The 19,442-nt window shown below is 37.4% G+C and overlaps 1 protein-coding gene across 1 annotated transcript in view; it reads left to right on the top strand.

Moving 5' to 3' along the window:
- GRIN2A (glutamate ionotropic receptor NMDA type subunit 2A) overlaps positions 1-19,442 on the top strand; it is a 270,047-nt gene that overhangs the window by 127,768 nt on the left and 122,837 nt on the right. The window contains exon 3 of the mRNA XM_067551295.1: positions 13,941-14,533. Coding sequence (XP_067407396.1) covers positions 13,941-14,533 — 593 coding nt within the window. The remainder of the gene's footprint in view (positions 1-13,940; positions 14,534-19,442) is intronic.

Raw genomic sequence — 19,442 nt, 5'->3', positions numbered from 1 at the left:
AGGGCTCTTTCCAGTTGCCTCTATCAAGAAGGTATAGCTAATAAAGAACACTAAAGCAAAAGTGCAATAATTACCAACATCACTTACAGAAACTAACATTTAAATGAGACATTCCATAGTTAATTTTAAATTAGTAATATGAGGAACCTATCGCATTTTGGGTGCTAATTGCACAATGGTACTTCACTTACCCTAGGTAATTTGTATTGCTGTTTTAAATTTTTTCTACTAATCTAGGATCTGCTGGAATGAAAGAAAACAAAGGGCCATGTTTTGGTGATGAGCATATTCTATGTAGCAAAATATTTATGCTAAGATCCCGACAGACAGACCAAATATCTGTCTTTGTGCACTGAAAACCACATGACATTCAGATGTGTAGGCTTTTCTGATGTATGGAAAGTTATTCATCTCAGAGGGGGAATACTTTATCCCTACATGTAATCTTCAGGGTTCCTTTGTATGTTACCTTGTTCATGGACCAGAGTCACTTTTAACCAAACCTTGGCTAGCCCGCGTCCCTTCTTTCAATGCTGCATGTATTCTCAGAGAAGTGAAAGTGTCTTCATGCCACAATTTCTGCTTGGCAAACTTATTCTGTTTTTCTTGTGCATACAAACAGACCACTTGCTGGAATTTGGCCAAAAATGTAAATATGGATAGAAGTCTGTTAATGAAATAGACACAGTAGAGGCAATTAAGAGAATAAAAACTGCATACTGTGTCTCTACCTTCAGTGCTACCCTTCAGCTGGGACACAATTAAGTAAGCCATCTCAGTTAAGTTTTTTTTTTTTTTTTTTTAAAGGCAGCTTTTGAAGAATTTTAAATGCAATTTGTCTGATCTCTCTAAATTGGACTCCTAATAAATAATATACATTTTAGTTTTAAAATAGCTTAAGGCTCTCTATAGCTATGGTAGCATAGGGACAGGCTGTCATGGACTACTCTAGGGTAGTAGAGGGGAATAAGCAGCATGTGTTGTGGTGTTCTGTCCCACTGTCTGTTCTGTGCAGTGGGCACACCAGTAATATAGTTACTTCTTGAAGCTTTTGGCTCTTGGGTGCTTCTACACTAACCCCGAGTGGCCACCTGTGGTCCCAGTGACATCAGTGGGAGCAGAAGCAGCCTATCTCTGGCTGATCTGATCTCTGCCCATTTAAATATTGGTCATTTCACTGAGATTTCCAATAAAGCTGATAGATAGTTCAAGTTGTGGTGATGAACGCTTTTCCGCTGAGAAAAAACACTGATCTAAGTCCATTAACTTTTCTTTTAAAAAAGAATTTAAATATCTCCTAAAGAGCCCAGAATGATGGCAGCAGTTTCATGTTAGGGAATATTAGAAGCACTGACAAAATAGGAGTGGCAAAGGCATAAGAATTTTTAAAGATGAGATTATTTTCTTTTCTAATTGGGTTTAATAAATTGACCTATGTCACATTCATGCTGATGACAGCCTTAGAAAACAGTCACCTGGAAGAGGATCTGCGTGGCAGCCAATACCATTTTGATGGTAACTCTCTGCAATGCTGCTCTGACACCTGTTCCTTTAAAAGAAGCAATAACTTGACGACTTTCCACACTCACCTGTTCTGTTACACAAATAACAAATAATTAAATGAAGCTGAGTCATACATCTCAGTAAACTGGGTATTCCTCTTTCAGTGCAGAAGGGAATGGGTCTGCTCATGGGGACATCATCTCACCAACTGCATTAACTTTAAGCTGGCTCCAGTCAGTATTGGCTCTTAAGGAATGTGGAATCCTCCTTTTTGAGAGATAGAAAGAGGGTTCCTTTAGGCAGCTCTGTTGCCACTGGATGAAAGGGAGGCTGTGTAATGGTCATATAGGGCATAGGCCTGGAGATTCATAGTTTCTAGAAGCTAAATCCCCTACTCATTCTGTGTGGGTGGGAAGGGGAGAGGAGGTAGGCAGACAGAACATCCCTTCCTCCCCCCAACAGAGCGAGCTAGTGAAAACTATCCTGGGAGGTCAATCTGACTGTGTTCTTCCCATGAGTTTTCCATTGGTGAAGCCCTCTCACTTAGTGTCATTTCAACGCATTGTTTTCAGTTTCTCTCCCTTTTGAATAGTGTATCACATGACAGTGAACCTTAATTCAAAATTCAGGGCCACATCTTTCAAGGATGTATATGAAAAGATGAAACAGGGAAATATTACAGCATAAAAGTTATCATCGATGTGAAATGCCTGGCGGAAGCCTCCCAGAGATGAGATTTGTCTGGCAATGGATGAACAGCCTTAACTTACTCTACAGTCTTTCCTGCTAATCAGCTGTAGTGAGAGAAATTAAATTAGGGGCACCTATATATGAGGGTGCCTGTTAGATTGCCACAAGTGCCACATTTTGATGCCACGAATCAATTCATTTAATATTTCCTGGGGTTTCTTCCAGTGACAGGTGAGACATCTTTCCCTTCACTGTCTATGATCAATTTTCTGTTGCTAGTTTCAGATAGACTTTGCTTTCGGAACTGAGCATTTTCACTGGAACACTTTTTGTGGAGAACCTATCATCCCAGAAACTGTGAGTAAATATTAGTGTCCCTGCTGATCTTAACTGATGGAGCTGGCCCTTTCAAGTGGTGATGAATCACTCACTCATGCCATTTAAAGTGGATTCCATGTTGTAAATTCCAGGCTCAACAACCAGTCCTGTTAATCATTGCTTGGTCCCAGGAGGTACCACTGTGCCCATAACTCCCATTAGAATAAATGGGGGTTAGGGTACCCTGCATCTTGCAAAGTCAGGTGCTTTGTCTATTAAAGATCACAGCAGGTCCTCAGTAAAAAATGATGACATTTTCAAAGGAGCCTAAGAATTAGGTGCCCAAATCTCATTGACCTTCAATTCCCTTAACAAAAGTCAGTTACTATACATGTTTCAGATTTGTTGGTCAAATTTGTTTCAGATAATCTGATACTCAGATAATTGGTTTACTGCTAATATAGAACCATAAATAAAACTAGTGCTACAGAATACTGACGGTCCATGCACTTATAAAATAAATGCTCCTTCTGCCTCAATGTATTAACATTGTGTTATGAAGATGCAAACTCATCCATAAACTATGAACACCCTATTCTGAAAGTAGTAAACCACTCTCCATGCCGATAGCTTATTTTAATATACCTCTGTGGTGTATTGTAATTATACCTACGCTTCTAATGGTTAAGTAAAAGGAGTGGGATTTGTTTGGCTTTTTGGGAAATGGTTGTAGTCAAAGTATTCTAAACAGTTGAGAACTGTGATTGTCTTTTTAAAAATAGTGAACACAAGAATGACTCTCCTGAGTCAGATGCTGGTCCGTTTTGCCCAATATCTTCTCTCTGGCAGTGGTTTGTACCAGAGCTTCAGGGATAGTATGCAAGCAGAGCAGTTGTGGAATGATCCACCCCTGTCTTCCACTCCTGCCTTCTGGTAGTCAGAAGTTTAGGCATAAGCATAAGCATGGGGTTTTGTTCCTAACAATCTTGGCTAATAAACATTGATGGATCTATCCTCCATGAATTTATCCAGTTCTTTTTTTAATCCAGTTATACTTTGGGCCATCTCTACATCCCATGGCAATGAGTTTCACAGATTACTTTTGCACTGTGTGAAAAAATACTTTATTTTGTTAGTATTAATCTGCTGCCTATTTATTTTATCAGGTGACCCCTGGGTTTTGTATTGCTAAAGGGTAAATAATACTTCTCTAGTCACTTTTTCCACACCATTCCACTTACAATAAGATGAAACAGTTGAAATATTACAGCATAAAGTTATCATGGATGTGAAATGCCTAGCAAAAGTGACTGAGGTAACTGCATGAAAAGTCCCAGAGGTGACTGGATGATTTCATGACCAATACAAAAATATACAATATGTAGTTATGTACATTAATACAAGGGCAATTGCCTCATATTTCAGGATAGAATGACATCATACAGGGTCAGGATAGAAAGACTTCATGGCCCTTGGGACTGCATTGAATATTTGGCTTATTATGAGAAGTTGTTTTTGGTTTTCTTTTTAGCTTTTGTCCACTATTGGAAACAAAGTATTGAATTTGCTAGGCCATAAATCCAATCCAGTATAACATTTATAATCCTCCCTGGAACTTTTCATTAAACCATGTAAGTAAAGAAATAACAAATGTGATGGAAAACTATTGTGATCTAGACTTTGCAGTTTGAGTTCATCTCCAGCTACCCATCATTGTTTTTATGTCATGTATTCATCCTATATATTGCAGGTGAATTTATATTTTTCTAAGTTTTGCTAAAAATAAGAACCACACCTGGTGTATATTTTATTTTTCCTCAACTAAAGAATAGTAACTTGATAAGACAGATACAGTTCATAGCAGAAAAATCCTTGTTATCCATATAAAGCTCTAAATAACTTGAATATATGTAAGGAAGAGATGTTTCTGCCCAGAGTATTATTTGCCCAAAGGGTATAATGCCTGAAAGCTCTCTTGAAGTATGACAACACTATTCTCAGAAGTATTGCCTGTGCAAGGTGATGCATTCTGAAATGAGACGCCAACATTGAAACATTGATTTGTCAAGGAAAAGGTGTGGGACTCCATGGGTGGATTCAGTAGATACGAGCAGTGCATATTTTTTATCTGTGTATCTCAACATTATAATTATCTTACCTACCATCCATTACATACCGTAGCCTAAAATGTTTATGTCCTTAACTAGGTCTGATCTTGGCGCTTACAACATTTCAGAATTGTCGCTATGTATCTGCATCTATCTGAATTTTATCTCCTCAGCTTCCCAAGTGAGTTTGTCGCATCTCATGAGGAAACTTTAGTTCAGGGTAATGGAAAGTTTATTGTACATAACAAAGGCTTCATTCCACTTTCCAACCATGTAAAACAAAGCTTTTCTTCAGGAAGTTCGTATTTTGGGCTATGATGAATCAAGGTTCCACAATGGGTACTAGTATAAAACTTCTAACTTTACTGTTCTTCAGCATACTGGTTACATTCATATAATCAGATTTTACTCGATGAAACATTATCAGACTCTCTTGCCTTGAGCTAGTTTGAGGTGCAAAATTTGATGTACTTCTGGGAAATGTGTAGAAGCTATTTGCACCTGAAGTTTCTTTTGAGGGGATAGAGTTGACCCGCCCTTATTATATACACCAGGGTGATCAACACCCACTGTCAGACTGAGAGGCTGATCATTCACTTGGAGAAAACAGACGGTTTTCAAAGCTGCTGGTTAAATGTTAGAGTAGTAATTTTTTTTAAAAGTTGCATGCTGCTTTATTTTTAGTGGAAGTTTTGATTAAACCTACTTAGTCATCTGTATAAAAGGCATGCACAGATTGAGAAACCTTGGTTAATGGTTTTTCTTTCATCCTCCACAAAAGTTATGAGAGAGATTTTGGAATTCAACTCAGGCAAAATGTTTTCAAATGGGAAGCTGATGCCAGCAGCATTTGTTTTTATAGAAATTCAATTCCTGAAATGCATATTTTTATTAGTATGTATAGTACACTTCTGCAAAACTTACCTGAAGGAATACTTTTGGACCTGATTCTGTTTCCACTAAGGTCAGTTGCAGAGGGTGTTTACTTGGAGAGCAAAATCAGGCCTTTGATTGTAGCATACTTGTGTGTGAACGTGGTAATTGGCTAAGCGTTTTTGACCGTGCTTACAGAGATTACAAACAGTCAAGTTCAGCTCCTGTTTCTATTAGAGCCTGTATATAATTCTTCACAAATAGATTCTCTAATTCAAATCTTTTTATTTTTAATTCTCTGACATGGTAATGAATATATGAAACATCCTTTCTGTAACTTCAGCTAATGTCTGAGCTGTAAATCAATAGCTTGATGTTGGATAGAATTTTCTTTCCAAATTCATACCTTACTAGGGAAAAGAGAGGATGGATGCTTTATATGATCTGTTTATTCTCAGTGTCAAATATTTGATCCAGATGACTAAATATGACCACCGCACCCATACTGAGATACTGATAACAGTCTACTTTTAAGGTCCTTTTATAAATGCGACGTTCATTTCCAGCTGTTATGTGGCCTGGAGTGCGGAGAGCTGAGTGAGAGCTCTCTGACACTGCATACAAATGAAAAGGACATTTGTTTAACCAAGATTGTTAGCAGAATTGTGCTGGTTTTCTTGACACAAATGTGTGGGTTTTTTTCCCTTGTTTAATTGATCTTGGTAGCTCTATGCCAAAACAATAGGCGAGACACTGAACATCCCTTTAGTTATACATGTGTTCATCAACTAAGAGCACTTTTGCGTGTGCCAAGCAGTGTTCTGCTGGGCTGTTTAATGAAGTGCAGTGGTGACAGTGGCTGAACTGCTTTGCAGCCCTCAGTTAGAGAGCACCCATTTACACTAGACTGTAGCAGCTGCACCTGCACAGATTCTTCATATGGAACAGCTTTTGTGTTCTAAAAGATAAGCTGTTGTGAAAGGCGCACAGAATTGGCTTGCAAGGTGTATTTATTTTATCCTGTTGGTTTTTTGTTTTTGTTTACCTTCTTGTGGATGGGTGAGACTCTAGCTTCCCTAATAGTAGAGCTTCATTTTCTGATTTGTTTTTGTGAGTAAGAGGGTACGAACATTAGTCCCCCTTCTAATTTTCTGTAATAGAGAATATTTCAGTAATCAATATTTCTTAACGATTTGTTTGCTTTTTCTGACTGCTCTGCAATGAACAGATGGTGTCAGTGGACAATCTTTAATGACACCTAGCTCTCTTTCCTGAGACGTATGTTAACTTAAAACCATCAACACTTATGAGTAGTTCAAACTGTTCCTTTCAATGTACCTCACAATCATCTGCTTTAAGCTTCAAATGCCATTGTGTTTAGCTGCCTAGCTTTGTTACTCCTGAAGTACCTCAAAATCCTTTTGAGATTTGACTAATTTAAATACTTTTGTCATCTGCAGGTTTGAATACCTCACTTTTAATCCCTTTTCCAATTTATGAATAGATGTATTAAATAGCACAGGTCTAGTACAGCTCTTGGGGCACATTGCTGTTAACCTCCTTCCATGCTGAAAATTGGCCACATAGTCCCTGTACTTTGTTTTCTATCTTTTTAAGTAGTTTCTAATCCATAACAATGCTTTCACTCTCACCCTGTGGTCTGCTTAATAAGCATCTTGTGAGAGACTTTATTTAGAGGAATTTTTAAAATCCAAATAAACTAAATGTACCATTCTTTTCTTATGTGGTATATTGTTGACTGTGTTAAAGAATTCTATAGTCTGTGTTAGTGGGAGGTCAATCTAAAGATCATAATGGTCACTTTTGGCTTTAACATCTGCGAATATGAATTCTAATAGATTCTCACTTTAATTTCCTGCAGACGGCTGACAATGGCAGTATATTATCTTTTCCTGGAGCAGGTTCATAGCAGCAGCTGTCTCAGTTTTTGAACAAAGATTAATTTTCCTTATTGATCTCCAATCATTTGTAATAACTGTTTGAAAAGTTATCAGTGAAAGGAAACAATGTACAAAATTTTAATTGTGTCCTAAATGAACTCCAAAGATTGTTGAGCTGTTGACCATATTGCTTGAAGTAGAGAAGAAGCTGCTGCAAAGGGATTGATATACTTGTCTCATTTTCATAGAATCATGGAAATGTAGGGCTGGAAAGGACAAGGGGAACATCAAGTGCAGCACCTTGCGCTGAATCAGGACCAAGCGAACCTAGACCATCCCTGACAGGTGTTTGCCTAATCTTAAAAACCTAAAATGATGAGGATTCCAGAACCTCCCTCGGAAGCTTGTTCCAGAGTTTAACTACCCTTATAATAAGAAAGTTTTTTCTAATCTCTAAACTAAATCTTCCTTGCTGCAGATTAAGTCCATTATTTCTTGTCCTCTCTCCAATGGACATGGTGAACAATTGACCGTGATCCTCTTTATAACAGCCCTTAATATATTTGAAGATAGGGGCATGTATTTTCTTAAGACTAAACATGCCCAGTTTTTTTTAATCTTTCCTCAGAGGTTAGGTTTTCTAAACTTTTTTTTTTTTTTTTTGTCATTTTTGTTGTTTTCCTCTGGACTTCTCAAGTTTGGCTAAACCCTTCCTAAAGCGTGGTGCCCAGAACTGGACACAGTACTCCAGCTGAGGTATCATCGGTGCTGAGTAGAGTGGGATAATATATACTGGGTCTTATATAGAACACTCCTGTTAATACACCCCAGAATATTAGCCTTTTTCGCTGCTGCATCGCATTGTTGTCTCATATTCAATTTGTGGTCTACTATAACCCCCAGATACTTTTCAGCACAACTACCACCTAGCCAGCTATTCCCCATTTTGTAGTTGTATATTTGGTTTTTCCTTCCTAAGTGAAGTGCTTTGTACTTGTCTATACTAAATTTCAATCTTGCTGATTGCAGACCAATTCTCCAATTTGTCAAGGTCATTTTGAATTCTAATTCTGTCCACCAAAGAGCTTGCAACCCCTCCTGGCTTGGTGTCCTCCACAAATGTTATAAGCATACTCTCCATTCCATTGTCCAAGTCACTAATGAAAATATTGAAGAGTTCCAGGCCCAGGACTGACCCAGCTCCCTCTTATTACTTGGAGTTGCCTTCATTCAGCAATGGGAGATGGGATGCCACAGTAGACTTTAATCCTCCTAAAATGTAGGGTGCACTCAGTTTTCCAAGTCATTTTTCTTGGACCTGCAAGGATCAGTTGACTGGTCCCTTTCCCTCAACTTATATTTTCATGGTCCTTCCTCCTCAAGGTACTGAGACAGTCCACAGGTCCAACTTTCTCCTAATCTCAGGTAAGGATTTTCACAGGGGCAGCCTGGTCTCTTCCAATCAACCTGCAGCATTGGGAGTGGAAAATTATCCTGTAGAAGGATGGAGTCTGTGAGTAACACCCCTGTCATCACTGCCCAAGCCCATCGTTGCTGGATCACCATGTGTCTGACATGAGTCTGGCTGAGTCTCTCACCAGGTTCAGTCACAGGCTACGTACATACTGATGTTCTCTTAGTCATCTTTCATTTTTGTTCTTGAAAGTATTTTTCACTTAGCCTTTTCAATTGAACAGAAATTCTGACTTGGACTCAACAATTTCCAGTGTATGAGCAATCACTAAATGTTGAGCGTGAAAACCCAGAAGGTGTGCATCAATTAAAATAACATTATCATGCTCAGAGGCCAAAACTAATTTCTCTCCTTGAGTTCTTTTACATTGTTTCAAGGTGGTGACATGTCTTACAAACTTTTACACATTAGATTCTATATTCCTTTATTTGAAGAACATAAAGGAGCAGAGAAAAGTGAATTCTACAGTGTGCAACAGCGACTCTTCCCACTTGTTCATACTGTGTTTATTATTTACTTGATTTTTTGCTATCTATAAAACTAATGACAAAAATTAGTTCTAACTTCAGACATGAATCAGAATAGCAGGGAGGCTCAAGCTGAATATGTGCTGTAAATGTAACTTTACAAAATTCCTTTATTGTTAATTAGCTAAATACTTGAAAAGAACCCATGTTATGAGAATGCTAGCCTCCCTTACAGACTCAATAAATATAACAAATTCTGCAAACTCCTACTGGAAGTTTTGCCTATAAAAGAACTAGAATTTTACCCAAAGACGTTTCTGACTGAGCTATTACTGATGCTGAGGCTCTCACAAAAATGCCAAACCTTTGTTCAGCAATTTTCTATTTTTGAGCAGAACATGCTTGATTAAGCTGTAGCATGATTTTTAAAATTCTGATTCTCTGGTCTTTACTTCTTGAAGTAATATCAGGAGATGTGGCATATATTTGTAAGGCACGGGACAATCCGACCCCTTTCCAGCCTCAGATTGAAGTTTGCTTTCCCCAGTGCAAAATTTTAAAACAGCAAAAGTAAATCATGATATAGTTCTGACACTAACTAAAGTAACACTTCCCTTATATTTGAAATAAATGGGGGAAATGGGACAAAGTCAAGTTCATTCTACAAGCTACAATATCTGCTCGCTGTTAACACTTCTGTAATATTATTTTCCTGCTTTTGATATTAAACTCATCAATTTAAGCTCATGAGAACCCTTTTCTGATTTTCAGTTGTCCATTCTCTATGAAAATTTGAAATAGTCTGTTGAAAATCTTTACCACTAGAGATAAATTGGTGCAGTTTCTTGTAAGATTTTTCCTATAGGATAGGGAGGGGAGAGAAATAGTTAGCAAATATCTTGGTTATATCCATAATCTCATAATGCACTTCATAAGTAAGTAGAATTGATGTTCTTGATTGGTGCTTACATCTCGTATCTTGAGTAACAATTTGGTTTCTAACCCGTTGTGATAGAATGGTCTCGTTTTCTAACAACCAGCTTAGTTTGTCCAGCAAGGGATAGATTAATTTGTTCTTGTGACAGTCACTGTCTTATTCTAATTTTGATACAAAGATGGAAAGTATCCATTGCAGATTGCAAATAAATATTTACATTATTTACCTGACTAAAGAATACACACTGAAATCAGTGGAGCAATGACCATTTTGCCAGCTGTGATGCTTTTCAATTTTTAACGAAAACGCAAATTAACATTTTAAAGTGTTTATGAGCCTGATCCTCCCCTTTGGGGAGTTTTGCATTTTTATGGACTATTGGATTGAGCCTACAGTTTCCCAGCATCACCAAAATTATAACTTTTGTCAAACAAATCCTGTGTATGTAGTGTTGTTGAATATTTTCCATATATGCACATACATATTTTTTGTAGTTTCCGTTGAATTTTTAAAGGTGTCGGTCTGTAACTTTCCATCTTGCTGCTATTCTTATCTGTAAGTTTCCAGTTGTTCTTAACTGTGCAATTTAGGGCCTGCTCCTGCTTCCATTTTAAATTAGTGGCAAAAATAATTCAGAGCACATGTGGCCAGACCCTTAGCTGGTATAAAACAACATATCACCAGTGAAGTCGATGGAATTATGTTGATTTATAGCGCTGAGGATCTGGCCCACAACATTAATGTGCTCCCACTGAATGCTCTGCTGCAAAATTCTGTCTTATGCACGTGATCGTTGTTTTAATCAGCTGGGCCATTGGATGGTATTGCAAATTGCTTCTTGAAATATCTGTGGACAAGATTTCTAGTCAAGTCATGTTCAAAATTGGTTAAAAGTCCGTTTCAATAAATCCTGCAATACGTAGGCAAACTTTAGAAAGTTTAATATGTTGCCAAAACTCCATTAAATGCTAATGTATCTTTTCTAAATAAGTGATTTCAGAGACATCATACTTTATGAAGGAGAAAGCTTCATTTCAATAATTTCGCTCATCTTGCCAGATTCCTTTACTTACGTTGCTATCCAATGACCATGGAAGGGAATGTGATGGTTGCAGCTCTAGGTCAGGCCGTAATTCTATATGTGCACATTAGAAAGGGACACATTTGTAAGTATCCCTATGCTGTGTTGTGACTGATAGTCTGTTCATGTAAGACTCCTTGCTCTTTGGAGTTCCCTGGTGTCTATGCAGCCAATGGCCCCTGCACAGAGCCTTCACTTGGAGGAGCAATTCCATTATACTCATAGTCATGAGTGGTACATAGAACTGGAACGTAGTGAAAGGATGTGATAGATTTCTTCTTCAAGTCTATTTACATATTCTAAGTGCTATTATTTATCTCTTTTACTTGTGCATTAGTAGTTCCTTTTGCCATTGCATCTGAGCACAACACAGATAAAAGAAAATATCAGTCACAGTTCAGAAATCTGAAAAGCAAAAAAGCAAAGAGCATGCATGAGATTTAACTACTGGGTTGGTAGTATTTCTCCAAATAGTCAATAACTTGGTTATTTACTTGGTATTGGAAAACTAATGTAAAATTAGATTAATGGTAAGTTTTTGGATTTTTTTATTCCTTTTGGTAAAGTAATATGAAATGCTGACTCTGAGCATATTTTCAATGTGCTCAGTTTGTATGTAGCTGTGAGTATCCCTGAAAGGAAGACTTCTTTATATTTATAGTTGGAGTCACTGGGGAATTTCTACCATAAATGTTTAGCAGTAAAATATCCCATGTTTATTTCTATCCCAACTATGCCTCATAGTGTCCTTAATTCATCTCACCAGATTTTACCCAAATCTATTGGAAGCCTGGCACTGGCAGTCACAATAACTTGTTTGACATGACAATACCTGCCAAAGCAGATGATTTAATAAGCACCAGTGATGCACACATTGCTGTTCTAGTTGGTGCTTTTCATAGTTTGACCCCATGGTAGGATTTGTATTGGGGTTAAGCTCTAGAAAATACTTCTGTTGGGTTCTTAAGGCTCCAAAAGTAATAACATTGCTTGCTCCTTAACAATCAAAAAGAGACTCAAACACCTATGCAGAGGATTCTCTGCATGGAACCGGTATAGTTCAGTGGACAGAGTACAGAACTGGGCATTAAGAGACCTGAGTTTCAATTATGGTCCTAACACCAACTGGCTGCATGATTTTAGTCAAATGTATCTGCTTCAATATCTGCTTCAGTTTCCCCATCTGTAAAATAGAGATATTAGTTCTTAGCTGAATGCATAAAGCACTTTGAGATGAAAAGTGCTATATGTGTGTATTAATAATAAAGTCCTCAGAGGAATTAGAAGAATGGCTGACACTTTTCTAAAGATAGTGTTAGAAGCCTTGAAAAGCCGATGCTTGTAATTCTTTAAAAAGTCAGATATATATTTAAACATGACAGTCTATGCACAACATTAGTGTCTGGAAATGAAATAAACATGTCCTGTTGTCACCACTGGGGATAAAAAATAAAATAAATTATATAACTGGTGGAATAATCTAGTAACTTTAATCTGTATAAATTTAGCATATAAAATCCAAATAGAAATTTAGAAAATGATTTGCAACCTGGTCCAATTATGGAATATTGGAAGGCTATAAAGAATTTATAATAAAGTACACACAAGTATTGTGGTTAAGTGGATGGCTACCATTTTTGTTAGATATCATAAACACAATAGACAGACATGAAGAAAATAGAATGGGCTATGTCAAATGTTGTATCTGAGACTAAAAACCTAAGCAAGATAAACTCAAGGAAAAAGTGCCTGGTTTCAAATTATGGATGCAGTTGTGTCCACCAGGACAACTTTCATAGATGTAAATTATAGAATGCAAGACCATTCTTCAAATTCACTTCCATTTATCTAATCTCATGAGGGCTGGAACATCGTGCTAGACACTCCTAGATTATCATTATTATAAATCAGTAGTCATTATTTTTTAACTAGACATAATACTATTCTAATTTGAGATGAGCTGAATGATCTGAATATAATTTGCTGAGTAGTGAATGCAGAATATGTGAGTACAAATGGGTCTGATTTTTAGAGGTGCTGACAGCTTCCATTGAAATAAACTAGATTTGTGGTAGCTCAGCAACTCTGTGAATCAGGACTATGTATACAGTGTTGTTTTATACATATACTACCTATGCAATAAAGCTGCTTCCCTTTTGCTTAAGAATCCATGCAAATTTAGCTAGACTATACTGTTTAACAATAAGATTTGATTAATCTATATCAATATGGTGGAGTTTATTCATTCGAATATTGTATGTGGTTCATCTGTAAATACTAGTTGGACTTTTACTTCCTTTACCTTTAAGTGCTTTGAGAGATTTCCCAGCTGCTCATGTCATTTTTCCTAAAGATTTAATCAGCCATCGCAATTACTGGCAGTTGGTGTTACTGACTACAAGAAACAGCAAAATCTGCCTGGTCATGTTATGTGTAAAATGTAAAAAGGGTCTTTGAACTTCGCACACTCACTGAAAGTTAAATAGCTAACCATGATGGGCCTTAAAAGGACAGAAGACGTAGACACTCTCTCTTTTTGCATATCAGTCCAATTATAGTAACCTTTCATTATCTTTTGCATATTCTAGGATGTAATGTCCACATTCTTCCAGTTTGGGGCTTCTATCCAGCAGGAAGCCATTGTCATGCTGAAAATGATGCAGGATTATGACTGGCATGTCTTTTCCCTGGTGACCAGCACCTTTCCTGGATACCGGGACTTCATAAGTTTCATCAAGACCACAGTGGAAAATAGTTTTGTGGGCTGGGACATGCAGAATGTGATCACACTTGATACTGCCATTGGGGATGCCAAGACCCAGATTCAGTTGAAGAAAATTCATTCATCTGTTATCCTGCTTTATTGTTCCAAGGATGAAGCTGTTTACATTCTGGATGAAGCCCGTTCCCTAGGCCTTACAGGCTATGATTTCTTCTGGATAGTTCCCAGCTTGGTTAGTGGCAACACAGAAATCACTCCCAAGGAATTTCCTTCAGGGCTAATTTCAGCATCCTATGATGAATGGGACTATAGTTTAGAAGCTCGGGTGCGGGACGGTCTTGGGATTATCAGCACAGCTGCATCAGCCATGTTAGAAAAGTACTCCTTCATTCCAGAAGCAAAAACCAGCTGCTATGGACAACTAGAGAAGAATGAACGACCATCTCACACGCTACACAAGTAAGATGTTCTACTTTTTCCTACCCTGTACGTGGTTTTGGTGATTTTTATTTTCCGGATTAATACCAGTATATTTCCCTGTAGCAAAATAATGCTTTTCATTAATCCCTTCAACCTCTTTATAAAAGATTGATTGTATGTCAGAGATCTCCACGGGAATCTACAGAAAGGACTGATGTGTTGTTACTTGTACCATTCTACCTATGGAACTGATGCCATGTAACTTGCAGTAGACCGCTACCATCTCTTTGTATCTCGTACTTTCAGAAATTTGGTTTCCGCATAGTGGATTGGTGGGCATGGGGTATTTTAATTAAATACCTATTGTGTCTTTAATCATTTCTCAAAAAATGTAATGTAGTGGTAAAATTATCAAATTACTATGCAAGCCGTGACCAAGTCTGTATGATTCCCATTAACTCCTGGAGGAATCTACTTAGCTACTATTTTGCACATCTTTTTTTCTCTCCATTAAAATGGCAACGCAGGAAATTAAAGAAGTCCAGGATTATCTGGGCAACTAACAGACAAGAAGAGAAGTCTGTTATTATTGTATTTTTTTGCTACCTCTGCTTGTAAGTATTTTGCCTTGCAAACATATGTAAAAAGTCATCAACATTAATTCAAGTTGATGTGAAAGTAGACTCACAATATTGTGCCAGTCTTCAAATGGGAACAGTTTTAGTTTCAATGAAACACAAGTGGTATTTGCTTCTTTAGCATTGTGCTATGGGCATTGGGATGCTTGAGTAAATGTAAGTCAAAGTCCTGATCACTTGTGAGGGGACCTTTAATAACCATACTTAATTGCATTCTGCCTTCCTAAATCCTCTCATATGTGTTTAATTGCATAGCATAGTCTTCAATACCTGCACTTACATGATTATGTAATGAATGATGCTGTGATGAGTACCAAGATATATTTGTGCAGGTATGCTACAAGTATGCTTGGGAATTGTCCAGTCAGGGAAGGGTGAGAACGTCATGCGATTTAAGTGACTAATCACGCAGCATAAATAATCAAAGTAGTGGTTATGGGAAGGAATTTAAGCACTTTGAAGGTTCAAGTATGTTTGTATAAACTATTCATTGAATAATTTCCAAGTAACCAAAGCAAAATAATAATAATGGAAGCCTGAATAACTCATAAACAGAGAAAGGAGCCAGGTTCTAGTTCTTTTCACCTTTTCAAAATACTGGAGAAAGTGGAAAAATACCTGTATAGGAATTCCTAAATACAATAACACATGCAAAATTGTGGCTGTTGTTTTCTTTTGCTGGTAATAAATGTGACTTATAGGTGTAGTATACAGAAGTACTTAATTTTGAGAGAAAAATCAATGCATTCTTATATTTTAAAAAGAATTAAGACAGATCCAGGTAATACATTTACCCACAACTCAGATCTCTCTCTCCTCCCCCCCTCTTTTACTTGCTGGTCTACCATATTGCTTTTCCTTTTCCAGAGTTACAACCCCTTACACACAGTAACTTTAGAAATGACAAATCAGCACCAAAAATGATATATATACGGTACTGGAAATCCTCTTAAAATATACTGTGTGCATAGTACCTAATGGAGTGTTGATCAGTATAAGGCTCATTGCCTGTAGGATCTATAATTTGGCTGCTGCTCAATATCACAGTACTTACACATCATAATATATGCGTCCACCGTAGCCAATAAAGTGGTATGTTTCCAGCACTGGTATGTGTGGATTCAGTTCACAACTTCTTTTAACTATAACAGGAATTTGGTCCCTGCTCTAATCTGTTACGCACTGTTGAAAATTGGCTTCTAAATATCTAACTAGAAATAGGTAGTAATTGATCCATCACAATCTTTGTTCCCAAGGCTTGCATAAAATGACTTCGTCAAGCACCTAATGCAGGTCTGACTTCTTAACATTTACATTTGATACTTTGGCTTTTCTAAAATAGATTCTGGAGACAGCAGTATGCCTTTATGGAAACTTTAAAATTAGCTCAGTCATATAATTTGATATCAGCCTTATCATGCCAGAATGATTAATGATCTGTTACTTCATCAATGCATGGGCAAGATATAAGATATAAATAGGCAGAGAGATGAAGCAACTAGCCTAGGGTCACACACCAGGTCAGTGGAAAAGCTGGGACTAGAACCTGATTCCCCATCTAGTACCCTAGGCATCAAATTGTTTCCTTTTAGAGAGCTGGTCGGATCCAGTCACTGTTGGTAAACACAATGTACCAAATTCATTCCTGGTATACTTCCACTGACATCAAAATGGAGTTGAATTCCTCTGATGTCAATGTAGTTGAATTCCTCTGATGTCAATGTAGTTGCACCAGGGGCAAATTTGGCCCAGTGTTCCTGGAAAACTAAATTATTCTGTTACTCAGTATTTGGAAAAATTGTTTGACTGCTGCTGGGCTAGATTCTTTTTTTTTTTAATGAACTCTCAGTTCAAAGTGGGTTGTTATACTGCATGTTTACTTAATTATTTCCTTATGGCAGTTCCATATCTGGGCCACAGGGAGCATATTTGTTTGACATAAGTAAAACTCTCTTCCTCCACCTACGAGCTGTGGGTTTTGTTTTGTTTTGTCTTTTTTATACCTCTCCCCATCACTTTCAGCTCAGGAACTACACAGGACCTGAGCCACAAATCAAATTCAACCCTCCCTTGACCATTGAGTCAGGCGACTTGCTATTTTAGATTGTATGAACTCAGGTCTTTCGGACACTTCTTTCTCTGTGTTACTCAGGACAAGCAGGGTGCATCTGTAAACCTCCAGTTGTGGTTAACAGCTTTTCTTTGTCCATTTTTATTTACTGTGGTCGCTTGCTATAGCATGTGTAGCATAGAGCTCTGCCTTGTCTTGTCTGTGAATCAGAAAACATATGCCAGTCCAATAATGGAAAGTCACTCATTTCAAATTAATATAGCACTGGGTGAACAGTTCAGCAAGGAACAGAGACCTAATGCTAGTAAGTCCGGAGTATCCTGATCCAAAGCAGTGGATGTATTGTGCCTGCGTGCTGTATATAGAGGGTTAATTCTAAACAGTGTCATGAATAGTTAGAGCAAGACCGAGGGGAATAGTAGCAACATTTATAAAGCAAATCTTTTTTTAAACAAAAAATTGCATATATTTGTCCTTTTATGGTAGAAAGTGGAAGAGACCTTAAAGATGTTTAAAACTCCAGTCGCCTAAAGGCTGACCCTTGTCAATGAGTGAATTTATCAGAAATGGGGAAATTTCCTTTTCTGGGACTTCTAAGGACCCTATCAGATGGTCAACATAAAAACATGCTGGAGTTCAACTTCTAAAACATCTATAGCAGGTTGACCGAATTAGCATGACTTTCTAACACTATTTTCATTGTCAACTGCTTTTAACTTTGATTGCAGAATCAGTGCTGTTTTAGATAGAGAATGTAGTTACATTTGCAGGGAACGGGGAAGTGGGGTTGAGAAAAGGACACCGAGTTGTGCTTTCATATACAGTAGAACCTCAGAGTTACAAACACCAGAGTTACAAATTGACCGGTCAACCACACACCTCATTTGGAACTGGAAGTATGCAATCATACAGCAGCAGAGACAAAAAGAAAAAAAAAGAAAGCAAATACAGTTACCGTACTGTGTTAAATGTAAACTAGTAAAAATAAAGGGAAAGTTTTAAATAAAAATATTTGACAAGGTAAGGAAACTGGTTTTTTTCCCCCTTTAAATTAAGATGATTAAAAGCAGCATTTTTCTTCTGTATTAAGTTAATGTTCAGCTGTAAACTTTTGAAAGAACAATGATGTTTTGTTCAGCTTTATGAGCATTTCAGAGTTACAAATGACCTCCATTCCCAAGGTCTCCATAACTCTGAGGTTCTACTTTAGTAGCTTTATATAGTGTGGGGTATGTATATGAAGAATATGCATGCATATTTATATTAAAAACTGGTATGTAAAATTATGGCATCTAGGGATAGCCACTTCTCCCGTCAAAATGGCTCACCTTGGTGCTGCTGCCATCCATGCAGAAGTTGTATTCTTCTGGAGTACTCAGTTCATATTTACTGTATAATGCCAGAATCGATGTATACAAATACTTAGCCCTCCCATAGTGCTTTGCAAACATTAACTCTCTTAGTACCATGGTGAAGCACATAAGTTGAATGTGCTTCACTTTTTCCATCAGTCAGATGGAGGTAACCAATTTACTTGACTTGCCCAAGGCTACACAGTGAGTCAGTGACAGAGCTGGGATTAGAAATCAGGGCTTTCAGGCCTCAGGTAGCAAATTATTTTCTATTTCTATTTTAAACTAAAAAAATTAGTGAAAGCAACATTAAAGGCCTGATTTAAACAATTCATATTAATGAATGTTCTTGGTGGGGGAAGGCTAAAATTATTGTAAGTATCTGAAAGGCTTAAGGTCCACTACCTCGTGCCTAGCTGCTCTGTATTGAATGTTTCATCAGAACATGTAATATAGCTTGCAAACTCTGAATCTGAGAACTCACTGGGAAGTACTGTGGCTTGAAAAATACCCCTATATGAGGTAATACCTGATGCTAAATGAACATGAACTCAGGAAAACAGGAAAAAGAGGCTTTTAGACCCTCGTTATTATCATCACAGTCAAATTCAGCTTGAAACCTAACATTGTATTCTAAGCCCACTTCATTATACATAGCTTGCTATGAATGAAGCTAGGTAACATTTTACACACTACTTTTTGCATCTAGATGATGATTGTAAGCTCCAGACTTTTTAAAAGAAAATCTGTTTTGTAGTGAAATCTGTTACAAAGCAAAAACTCTCTGTTTTTCACCCCTTGACTCCTGTGAGAAATACACTGGCTGAAGGCATTTTATCTCTTTTGAGCACACACCGTCTGTCTCCTGCCTTTGCTGCAACCGTAAG

Source organism: Emydura macquarii, unplaced genomic scaffold (assembly GCF_026122565.2).
Source record: "Emydura macquarii macquarii isolate MOO-44397 ecotype Brisbane River unplaced genomic scaffold, CSIRO-AGI_Emac_v2 contig_1348, whole genome shotgun sequence".
Classification (NCBI taxonomy): domain Eukaryota; kingdom Metazoa; phylum Chordata; order Testudines; family Chelidae; genus Emydura; species Emydura macquarii.
Note: the sequence above shows the minus strand (reverse complement) of the source record. Positions and strands in the feature narration are given on the sequence as shown.